At 47.8% G+C, this 12,536-nt stretch overlaps 1 protein-coding gene across 1 annotated transcript in view; it reads right to left on the bottom strand.

Annotated features, from left to right (window-relative positions):
• Nucleotides 1–341: 341 nt before the first annotated feature.
• The window catches only part of RGS6 (regulator of G protein signaling 6), a 603,251-nt gene continuing 591,056 nt past the window's right edge, over nucleotides 342–12,536 (bottom strand). Inside the window, exon 18 of the mRNA XM_019451352.2 lies at nucleotides 342–560. Within this exon, the coding sequence (XP_019306897.2) occupies nucleotides 528–560 (33 nt within the window). The 3' untranslated portion in view covers nucleotides 342–527. The remainder of the gene's footprint in view (nucleotides 561–12,536) is intronic.

Genomic DNA, 12,536 nt, shown 5'->3' with positions numbered 1-12,536 from the left:
TCTGCTTCATGCCTGACCAGGAAGGGGCCTTGTGGGTGTGTGGGTGTGTGTGTGTGTGTGTATTGCCAGCTACTGGGCGTGTCCAGAGAGTTCATAACATGCCTCCCCAGCAGAGCTAGAGGAAGAGCCACTGATCCAATTTGTAATTTGTCATTTGGTTTGATCCCAACGTTTTCCCTTTATTCCTGACTTGATAGATTCATCTGCAGGCTCAGTGGGTTCATGCTGGCAAAGTCTTGTACTCAAGCATTTGATACTCAATAGATTGGCTCCCAGTAATGTGCGTGTGTGCATGCACGTGTGTGTACATGTGTACACGGAGCATCCTTAACCCCTACGTGAGGGACCTTTTTTCCAGAAGGGGAACCCAGGATTGGTCGCTTTGTGAGGGTGACAAGCAGAGAACCAGTGCAGGGGGTTGGAATTGATTTAAAAAATTCTGGGTGTAGACAGACTGCAACGAACAGGACTTTACCCTCCGTCTTTGGTTGGAGAAGTGGATAGGAGTTATATGCCTTTTCTGAACTTCAATCTAACCCTCTTCCCATACAGTTCTCAGCCTGAAAGAAAACATAGGAAGCATCTGGTTCAGTGGATCACATCTGACTGTGTATTAGAGTTACCTAAGATTACATTTGCCCCCGTTTTATGAAGATGTAATTAACCTATCACATTGTATTTGTTTAAGGTGTACAACATAATGATTTGATGGATGTATTTATTGTGAAATGATCACCATTTTAGTTACTGTCTTAGCAACTTTCAAATAGTACAGGATCGTTAACTATAGTCTCCATGCTGTGTGTTAGATTCCCCAGAATATACTTTTCCTATAACTGGAAGTTTGTACCTTTTGCCCATCTTTATCCATTTCTCCCATATCCCACCCTGCTTCTGGCAACCACCAACCTGTTCTCAGTTTCCGTGAGTTTGGCTTTTTTTAGATTCCACATATAAGTGAGATCATACAGTATTTGTCCTTTCTGTCTATTTTGTCTTCAACATCCATCCATGTTGTCTCAAATGGGAGTATTTAACTTTTTTTTTTAAATGTTTATTTACTTTTGAGGGAGACAGAGACAGAATGCGAGTGAGTTAGGGGCAGAGAGAGAGGGAGACACAGATCCGAAGCAGGATCCAGGCTCCGAGCTGTCAGCACAGAGCCCGATGCGGGGCTCGAACCCACAAGCCGTGAGATCATGACCTGAGCTGAAGTCGGACGCTCAACCAACTGAGCCACCCAGGCGCCCCTTTTTTCCTCTTTTATGGCTGAATAATATTTTATATGTACTTTCTTTTCTTCTTCTTTTTTATTAATCAGAAAAGACAGTTTATTTTGCACTGGTGCTGGCCCAGCAGAGTCACCTCCAAAAGCTGAGCCTATATGTATTTTCTTTATTATGTTATTATTATGATTTATTATATATATTTTCTTTCTTTTCACATTTTCTTTATCCGTTCATCTGTTAATGAACATGTAGGTTGTTTCCATGTCTTAGCTATTGTTAATGCTGCAATGAATATGAAGTTGCAAATGTCTCTTCAAGACAATGATTTTGTTTCCTTTGGATCTATATGCCCTGAAGTGGAATTCTTGGATCATGTAGGAGTTCTATTTTCCATTTTTTAAAAATCTTCTTTTAAGTTTATTTATTTATTTTGAGGGAGGGAGAGAGATCAAGGGCGCACATGAGTGGGGGAGGGCAGAGAGAGGTGGAGAAAGAGAGAATACCAAGCAGGCTCCCTGCAGTCAGCACAGAGCCCAGCTGGGGGCTCAGGCTTACAACTCAAAAGATCATGATCTGAGCTGAAATCAAGAGTTGGACCCTTAACTGGCTGAGCCACCCTGCCTCTCTCTTTTCAACTTTTTAAGATACCCCAGTACTGTTTTCCAAAGTGGCTGCACCAGTTTGCTTTCCCACCAACAGTGCACGAGGGTTCCCTTTTTCCACATCTTCACCAACATTTGTTATTTTTTATCTTCTGGATGTTAGCCTTTCCGACAGGAGTCAGCTGATATCTCAGGGTGGTTCTGATCTGCATTTCCCTGATTAGTGATGTTGAACCCCTCTTCATGTACTTGTTGGCCATTTGTACATCTTCTTTGAAAAAAAAAATGTTCAGTTGCTCTGTCCATTTTTTAATTGGATTGTTTGGTTTTTGTGTTGTTGTTATTGAGTTATAGGAGTTCTTTATATATTTTGGATACTAACCTCTTCTCAGATTTGTGATTTGCGACTATCTTCTCCCATTCAGAAGGTTATCTTTTTCATTTTGTTGATGGTTTCCTCTGCTGTGCAGATAGGATTACTTACTAAAAATGGAGATCCCTGCATAGTCCTTCTCAAACCTTCTGATTTGGAACCTGTGGAGGTGAGGCTTGGCATTCTTTTTTTTTAACATTTGCCCCAGATGGCCTGGGGTACCATGAGCTGCCTAAGGCCACACAGCTAATGGTGGCAGCTCCAGAACTAGAACCCCAGTCTTCTGACTCCATCCGGGGCATTTCTCTTACAGCTTGAATGTCCCTAGGGCTTAAAGCTTTGGGAAACGAGGCTCACGTTGGATGCAAGAGAGTGTGTTGAGTGGCTCTCTTATCCAGCAGACCACTAATCCACATAATTTAATTAGTTCCTTACAAGGTGGGGCTCGAGGACTTGAATTCCCAGAGCAGGCAGAGACAGTTGAAACAGACCACTTGCTCTGGGATGACCTGGCACCTGCTGACCCTGTCTTTGCCACTAGATAGGATTTCAAAGTTCTCTGTGTCTACCTCTGCCCACACTCTCTGGGGACCAGCTCTTCTCTTGGCGACTTAGAAAAACAGGCTTGGATTTCCCTCTGGCCTATAGTGATCTCACCTCCCTCTCTTTTTCCCTTCCTCCTTCCTTTCCTCTTCCTCTTTGTCCTTCTTCTTCCCTCCCTCCTCTCCCCTCTACCCCCTCTCCGTTATTAGAATATGATTCACATACCATACAATTCACTCATTTAAAGCATACAAGTCAATGGTTTTTAGTATATTCGCAGAGTAGTGCAACATCACCACAATCAATTTTAGAACATTTTCATCACCCCTGAAAGAAATTCCATCACATTCCACTCTAAGCAATGACTTTTCTGCCTCCTCTTCTGCCCCACTCTACCTAGCCCCAAGCAATCACTAATCCACTTCCTGCGTCTATAGATTGGCCTTTTCTGGACATTGCAAATAAATGGAATCATACAATATATGGTCCTTTGTGACTAGCTTCTTTCACTTAGTGTGTTTTCGAGGCCCATCTATGTTGTACCATGTATCAATATTTCATTCCTCTTTAGGCCATTCCACTGTATGGATATATCATATTTTGCTTATGCATTTATCAATTGACAGAATCTGGATTATTTCCCTTTTTTGGTTATTGTGAATAATGCCATAAATATTAGTGTCCAAATTTTTGTATGGTCATATGTTTTCATTTTTTCTGGGTGTATACCTAGGAGGGGGATTGCAGGGTCACATGGCAATTCTATGTTTAACCTTTTGAAGAAATGCCAAACTGTTTCCCAAAGTGGCTACACCATTTTACATCCCCATCAGCAGTGTATGAGAGCTCTAATTTACCCACATCCTCATGAACACTTATTATCTGTCTCTTTGTAGATAGCCTACCTAGTGGGTATGAGGTGGTATCTCATTATGTTTTTGACTTGCATTTTCCTGATGGCTAATGATGTTGAGTATCTTTTCACGTGCCTGCTGACCATTTTTTTCTTTGAAGAAATGTCTACACAAATCCTTTGCCCATCTTTTAATTGTGTTGTCTTTTTCTTTTTGAGTTTTAAGAGATATATAATGTAGATATAAGTACCTGTCAGTTGCATAATTCTCAAATATTTTCTCCCAGTCTAGGGATTATTTTTTTCACTTTCTTGATGGTATTCCTTGAAGCACAGAAGTATTTATTTATTTATTTATTTATTTTTTAAATGTTTATTATTTTCAAAGAGAGAGATAGAGTGAGCAGGGGAGGGGCAGAGAGAGAGAGATACACACAGAATCGAAGCAGGCTTCAGACTCTGAGGTGTCAGCACAGAACCCGATGTGGGGCTCAAACTCATGAACTGTGAGATCACGAGCTGAGCCGAAGTCAGATGCTTAACCGAGTCAGCCAGGCGCCCCTGAAGCACAGAAGTTTTTAATTTTGATGAAGTCAAATTTACCTAGTTGTTTTTGTTGGTATTTTTGGTGTTATATATAAGAAACTATTGCCTAATCCAAGGTCATGAAAATTTATCTCTATATTTTCTTCTAAGAATTTTATAGTATTAGTATCTTTTATCCATTTCGAATTAATTTTTGTATGGTGTGAGGTAGGGTCCAACTTCATTTTCTCAACTTTATTTAGTTGTTCCAGCACCATTTGTTGGAAAGACGATTCTTTTCCCCACTGAGTTCTTTTGGCAGTCTTGTTAAAAATAAATTGACCATAAATGTATGGATTTACTTTTAGACTCTTAATTCCATTCCATTGACCTATATGTCTATCCTTACACCGGTACCACACTGCATCGATTACCGTAGCTTTATAGTAAGTTTTAAAAGTGGGTCCATCCACTTTCTATGTCTACCTTCCAGCACACACAGTAAAGGCTAGGATGTGGTCTGAGTGCAAGGGCTGAGTAGAGGGGTTGAGGGCATGTAAGGAGAGGTAGGTCTGTGGGACTCAGAGGCCTAGTCTTTTAACCCTTGTCCTGCCATAGCCCTGTGTAACCTTATGTGTGTTACTTCATATTTCCGTATGTTACTTCTCTGTTTCCTATTCTGTAGAATGAAGATTCTGGGCTAGTTGACTATTAAATGAATTTTTAATTCTAATAGTCTGGAGGCATGGGAGACTCAATTTCTATAGGCAAATTCTATCACAGGACCCCCTGACTTTATGGCAAAGCATTTGTCAGTCTTTCACTCACTTGGAACTTAGGTATGAGACAGGAAATATACAAGATGATTCTGGATTATCTTGCCATATTGGCCTGCGTTTCATGGCTGCACCATTCTACCCATTCCACCCTACCCTGGATCTCCATGTCCATGGGGTCTGGTCCAGCTTCCAGGTAGCTTTTATCACTTCATTATTCTGTGTTAATCTCTTTGGGAAAGGACTGGGAAAGGCCCAGAGTTATTGGGAGTGGTCTACCCAGCACTACTTGCTAACTGAATAAAGATTCAGTCTGATATGCACAATTGCTTCCCTTTGCTTGGAAGTCAGTAGTTTCTGGTAGATGAATAATCATGCATTTTCTTCAGTGTACGGGGTTGTCATCACGTATTTTCTCAAACAGCAGCTCATGGATTTTGGAGGCTTAAAAAAATGACTTCTTACTGAAGAAGCCGTGGCCAATGAGCCTGTGGGGCGGGTGGTAGTGGGGACCTGAATTCCGGGCCCTGCTCCTGTGTCTCCTCTCTGTCTCCCTGCTCTGGTCCTGTTTCCTTTTTTTAAATTTTTTTTTTTTTTTTTACATTTATTTATTTTTGAGAGACCGAGAGAGACAGAGCACAAGGTGGGGAGAGGCAGAGAGAGAGAGAGAGAGAGGGAGGCACAGAATCCAAAGTAGGCTCCAGGCTCTGAGCCACTCCAAGTCTTGTGCCACTATCCTAACCAACCATGTTTTTATTTATTTATTTGTTTGTTTGTTTATTTTATTAAACAAAATTTTTTTAGTGTTTATTTATTTTTGATAGAGAGAGAGAGAGAGTGCGAGCAGGGTAGGGGCAGAGAGACAGAGAGAGAGGGAGACACAGAATCTGAAGCAGGCTCCAGGCTCTGAGCTGTCAGCACAGAGCCCGACGCGGGGCTCGAACCCAGGAACCCTGAGATCATGACCTGAGCCGAAGTCGGACGCCCAACTGACTGAGCCACCCAGGCGCTCGGCCTGTTTCTTTATGTTTAAAAACAAAACACGGAGGAATGTTCTACTGATATATGCAACGATGTGTGTTGTGCTAAGTGAGAGAAGCTAGATCCAAAAGGCCACACACTGTATAATTTCCATTATGTGGCTCTCTGAAAAAGGCGACAAAAACAGATCAATAGTGGCCAGGAGCAAGTGGGTGGGGAGAACGGATCAACAATAAAGAGCCACAAGGGCACTTTTGGGGGTGAATTACTCTCTATCTTGATTTTTGGTGGTGATGACATCACTGTGTAAGTTGCTCAAAATGGAAAACACTGTATCTAAAAGAGTGAATTTTACGGCATGTAAATTATACTTCAATAAACACAAAAATGTGAAATACGCTCACACACTAGTTAGCACACATGTGCACGTGCGCACGCACGCACACACACACACACACACTCACGCTCACACTCACTATTTAACTAGAAAATCTCTAAGATCCCTGCAAGTGCCAGGATTCACTGGTTCTCCCCTGGGGGGACAGTCACGGGCAGGGCGACAGGAAGAGATACCCAGGGCCTCATCTCATTTTGAAACTTCCCTTCCCTGATTCTTCCTACCCTTCCCCAACTCAGAATAATCTTTCTGTGATGTAGTGTGCAAAGGAGGAAAAACAGGCTTCATTCGTGTGGTTCGCCATTTTAGGAACAAGGCCGCTCCCTCCACAGCCATGCATGTGTCCGTGTGCCCGCTGAACCTCCTCGGAAGACAGGCCTTGCCCACAGCCGCTCATCCCAGCTCTGAGGTCTGAATCGTTGGCCTGGAATGGAATATTTCTGAATAAGAGCCCAGAATCCAAATCCCAGTGAAACAGCCACAGAGGCCTGTCAGAAGAATGGGAATCTAGATAGAGAACATGGAATCCTACTTCCGTTTTCCATCCAGCGTCTGAAGGAGGAGCCCTCTAGCCTTCTGCTCTGCAATTTACTAAGGCCTAACACAAGACTGTTGAGACCATCCAGGTGACACAGAGTCAGGGAACCGGGCCCTCGCTGGGAAGAAGACAGCAAGGGGCTTGACACAGGCAGAGGCTGCTACCTGCACCCACAAAGAAACCGCAGCCAGCCTCCCTGCTGGCAGGAAGAGCCAATGCTCAGGGGCCAGGCCACTGCGAAAGCCGCCGGGTGGGGATCTACAAAGGCCCTCCACCTTCACCGCCTCCCAGTGCCGAGACCAGCCCCATTTCATGAGCACTTACTATGTGCCAGGCAGAGGCCAAGCCCTCTGTATTCATTCACAACAACTGTAAGATTTTAAAATTCTAATCTTTGTTTTACAAACAAGGAAACTAAGTGAAGAGGTGGGACTCAGCCTGTGCAATCAGGGGCCGTTTCTTTCTTTTGTCTGCTGCTGAGATAGGCTAGACCTAGCTAGGCTAGCTCCAAGGCTCCAAGGGGCCTGAGCCTGTGCTTTAAGGCAGCAAAAGCAAACGGAGAGTGCTGTTCTAGATGGAGCTCATGTTGAGCCACCCCCCCCCCCCCCCCCCCCCCCGCCCCCGAGCCCATTTAGAACAAGCCAGACCCAGGGCACCTGGACGGCTCAGTCAGTTAAGCATCCAGCTTCGATTCAGGTCATGATCTCACAGCTCATGGGTTTGAGCCCTGCGTCGGGCTCTGTGTTGACAGCTCAGAGCCTGAAGCCTGTTTCGGATTCTGTGTCTCTTTCTCTCTGCCCCTCCCCTGCTTGCACTCTGTCTCTCTCTCTCTCTCTCAAAATAAATAAACATTAAGAAGAAGAAGAAGCCCGACCCTGTAGCTTCTCCTTGGCCAGGGAGTCCTTCCCCCTGGTATACAGAGTCAGGGACAGATCCTGTGATCCCACTGTGCGTGCTGAAGGGCTGGGTATAGGGAAGGGGCCCAGCTGCGTGCACTGGAGGGTCCGGCTGCGTGCACTGGAGGTCCCAGGAATGGAAGCCAGGAGTTCATGTGGGCACTTCTTTTTTTTTTTTTAAATGTTTATTTATTTTTGAGAGAGACAGAGACAGAATGCGAGTGGGTTGGGACAGACAGAGAGGGAGGCACAGGATCCGAAGCAGGCTCCAGGCTCCGAGCTGTCAGCACAGAGCCCGACGCGGGGCTCGAACTCAATAGCTGCGAGATCATGACCTGAGCTGAAGTCGGACGCTCAACCGACTGAGCCACCCAGGCGCCCCTCATGTGGGCGCTTCTGCTCAGGAAGGCAGATGGAGGGAAAGCGTGCCACCAGTGCTCTGTGGCCAGCAGGGGGCATGCCCCTCAGAGGGGTTCCTGCTTACTTGTCCAAGCCACAGAGCCTGGAGGCTGCCACATCCCAGAAAAGGTCCTAAGACATGCATTGGAAGCTGGGACTAGTGAGCAATTGGAAGCTGGCACCAAGGAAGGGGTACCCTCATGCCCTTTGTGCCAGAAGTCCCTGGGGAAGATTCCCAGGTGGGCACAGCTCTTAGTGTTATAAATGGCAGCCCCAATCCCCACCTGTCCCCTGGACGTGAGCACATCTCTGCTCCTGGTGGTCAGCAGGATACACGGGCAGTGACAGCTTGTTAGAGGATGATTCTGGAAATAAGCCAGGTGGCTCTGCTGGGTAGGAGAAGTTCCGGGTTCCCTCGAGGTGGTGGCCTTCATCAAGGAGGACAGAGAAGGAAGGCTCTTCTGTGGCGGCCGAGACCGACAGCAGGGTATGCCACAGACTTGACAATTCAGGCACCGTGGCAGGTGTGGACTTGGTCTTGACCGTGTGGGGCAGGAAGTCCTGCTCTGGGAGGTGGGCCCCGGGGTTGGGAGACAAACTGGTTCCCATGCAGGTGTGACTAAAGGCACAATCCTCTAAGATCATTGCTACTTCTGGGAGCAAAGGTTCTGCCACTGAAGGGAGCTGCGAGCACCGCCGCTCCTTTTTACCTCGTTCTTGCCTTCCTCTTGTCAACCTGACTTCTGGGCTCTCAGAGCCCCACTGCTTCGGCGTTAGTGGGAGATGCGATTGTCTGTCGCTCAGGAAACCAGGTTCTCTATGAGGAGCACCATCTGTATGCAGCAGACTTCAACCTTGGGACTTCATTTAAGGGCATCATAGCGGCGTCTGGCCACTGCTGACGTTTTTTCAGGCCACTGGGTTTTGTGGCTGAGCACAAACCAGGGGGCACAGAGGCCACGCAGCCAAGGAGAACTTGGCAGGGTCGGGGCTCTAGCCTTCCAGTGACACCATTGTCCTAACCTACCAGGATGAGTCCCACACCCCAGAGATCTGGCTTTCCCGAGCTTTTCTGCTTGGCAGTGAGGGGGAACCAGACCGTGTATGTGTGTGTGTGTGTGTGTGTGTGTGTGTGTGTGATTAATGGGGCTGGGTGTGGGTGGGGAAAGAGGTGAGGTGGTACCTTTTTTTATTTCTAGCAGTAAAGCTTGCCCAATAACCCCCCAGACCAAGGAGCCACACAGAATTAGCTGGATTATAGTGGGTTCAAGTCATTTATTTTTAGACTGTACCAGCATGTTTGGGTCTGGGGGTCCAATCCCCAAATTCCAGAAAAATAAACTAATGAGAACCACATGCACTATGAGAAGGCCATTCCGACGTGTCTGTGATCATGCTGTGATTGGGCATAGAATATAGACCAGGAGTCCTCCCTGAACAGCTGACGGTAGCTGGCTCTGAGCCCTCCTTGGGACTGGGGAGAGGGCCAAGACCGGATCATTTGGACCCTGTCCCTTTAAGGCCCCGAGCCCCTTATTGCTACATTTGCTACGTTGCTACTTGATGGCCTCCGGGCCTTGCCCAGGGGAGGCCTTATCACTGGGTGGTACTAATGAGTAGGCTGCTGGCATTTGCCCTTCCCATTGTTACAACAGCACAGAACTCTTTTCAGAGGGTCCCAGGGTGAGTTATCAGGGATTCAGCTGACCACTATTCAACTACGCCGCACATGGTCTCAGCTCGGCCAGCCCTGTTGGAGGCTGGTGGCCCATTATGTTCCCCCAACCCCAGGGATTTCCAGCTCCTGGACCTTGTTGGAACACCCCCCACCCCCAACACACTCTGCAAGGTCCAAAGACCAACAGCCCGCTAACCTTTCCAGCACAGGGGCAAGGCTTCTTAGTGGTGGCTTTCGAAGCCCATGCATTTGGAGCACAATGGGAGGGGCACATTTTAGGAGAAACATCAACTTCCACAAACAGCAAAAAGGCCCGATGGTGGCAGGCTCCTGGTTCAATGTCCTGTTGGTGAGGTAGTTTAAACACACCAGCAATCCTGGAAGAGCCCTCCCCCCGGAGCATGTCCCCACATGTTCACTGGTCTACACAACAACTCAGAGTTGTGAGAGGGGCCTCTGGGGTGCTGGCCTGTACCTGACCTCTAGGCCTTGGTGGGCCTGGAGCCCCGCTCAGCTGATGGCACCATTGGGCTGGGCCCCACCGTGTTCCTGGGGTACAGAGGCACCGGACAGAACAGGACATCACTTTCTGCAAGGGAAGGAGCCCTCTCCCCACCGCTGCTTGGGCCAGGCCCTCTGGGTGCTGCTGGGCATTTACATGCGCCAACCTCCAAGTTTTCTTCTTCCCTTGAGGCAAAGGTGATCTCAGTCAGATGTCCAGTGCCTGGTACCTGTGCGTCTGACGCTGCTGGGTGGGTGGTCACTTCTGTGGCTGCCCTGAAGCTTTGACTATGGGGCTGCCAAGAGGATATTTGTCCAGTGAGCCCTCAATAAGAGACTCTGCCCAGCAGGAGAGCTAAGGAAGCTTCTGGAAGCAGGGAGACCTGTTTTGCTACAAAACTGCCTTCAGAAGTCTAATCTGGTTTGAAGTTTTGGCTGTGTAGACCAGGCCAATGGGGAACCCGCAAAGACCGTATTTTCGAAGTGTGCTTGCATTCGAAGGTCTGCACAGTAGATGACCTTGGACTGGCCAGCTGGGTGGAGCCACCCCATCCTCCCACCCGCGTTGCTTGGTTTGATCTACTGGGGAGCACGCGATGGTCACGGGACCGAGTATGCCTGGTTGGGAGGTGGGGTGAGGGGACTTATTGCCCTGGGTTTGAACGTACCTCTATTGAATCTGCTGCCTGCCCCCAGAACGGGTCCCCAGAAGTGTTTGGAAACCTTCAGCCTGCACCATCTCGGGGGTGCAGTCCATCTGGCTCCGGGTGGGACCTCCAGGGTTGGCCAAGTCTCAGCCAGCATCGCTCAGGAGCAGTGGCCAGGGGGACTGGGGAAGCCAAACTTGCTCTGTCCACAGCCCATGGGGAAGGGCAGGGGGCAGTCAGGCCTTTGCCCTGGGTAACTGAGGGCAGAGAGGTGCTGCTGTTCTGGAACTTCCTTTGTCCACATACCCTGTGCCTTGATGTCAACACAGCTTGGGGACCCCTGACAGGGAGGAGCTTCTTTGGGGCAATGTTGGGTGCAGAAAACTTGAACTGCATTTTGGTTCTGAAAAAGGAGTCCTGTGTGAAAAGCAAGGAGATTTAAAAAAAAAAAAAGGGGGGGGCGCCTGGGTGGCTCAGTCGGTTAAGCGGCCGACTTTGGCTCAGGTCACGATCTCGCGATCTGTGAGTTCGAGCCCCGCGTCGGGCTCTGTGCTGACAGCTCAGAGCCTGGAGCCTGCTTCAGATTCTGTGTCTCCCTCTCTCTCTGCCCCTCCCCGTTCATGCTCTGTCTCTCCCTGTCTCAAAAATAAATAAACGTTAAAAAAAAAAATTAAAAAAAAAAAAAGGCAGAACAAGGAGAGGAGTCAAAAAACCCCATAACATGGGATAGGGCTTCATTTCGTTCGTGTACTCATCACATAGTTTCTGAGTATCTTCCTAGGGCCACAGTCTGTGCTGAGGTTGTGTGATATCAGGGTGTGGGAGTGCCTGACAAGAGTCCGGGTCTATCCACCGCTGGAGACAACCTGAGGACCCAACACATGTCCTCTCCCTAATATCTACTCTACCTGGCAGAGAGAGCAACTACCACCAGTGGGGGAAACTGAGGCATAGTGGTCACAAACCCGCAAGGGTACAGCCATAGCCAAGTTTCCTAATGCCCACAGTGGCCCTGCTGTGAGGGATGGAAGGCTGGTGCCGTGGGGACAGGGCCCTGTGGAATCAGACACATGACCGCACTGATGTGGGGCTGCAAAGATGGTCATGGAAGCGCCCAGGAGGCGGGGTCTGCAAACAAGCTTGAGACTTTGGTCACCAGCTGGTGAATTTGCCTACGTAAGTAAAGAAATACCAGCGATCGCTTTTTGTTTGTTTGTTTGTTTTGCTTCTGTGTTTGCTGTTTATACACTCCCCAGGGAAAAATTTCACCTATGGCCAAAAATAGATCGAAGGATAGTTCTAGCAGGTGGAGTGAGTGTCTGAATTCAAAAACATGTTGCTCAATACCGCTGTCTGAGGGCTCACGGGAGTCACAAGGATGACAACAATAATCGCGAGAGTAATAGCTACCGTTTGCTAAGCACCTACTACGCGTCAGGCACCTGACTCAGCGATGTACATGTATTACGTCACAGCCAACTGGCAGATAGTCGTTTTGACATACACACGAAGGGAGTGCAAGTGGGTTTTTTTGCAGGTTTTTGCAGGTTTTTCTTTGTGTCTGCTTTTCCCCTTGATGGTCCACTTCGTTTAGGGCC

Source organism: Panthera pardus, unplaced genomic scaffold, assembly GCF_024362965.1.
Source record: "Panthera pardus isolate Hobbes unplaced genomic scaffold, ASM2436296v1 HiC_scaffold_24, whole genome shotgun sequence".
Taxonomy (NCBI): Eukaryota; Metazoa; Chordata; class Mammalia; order Carnivora; family Felidae; genus Panthera; species Panthera pardus.
This window is presented reverse-complemented; position numbering and strand designations above follow the sequence as displayed.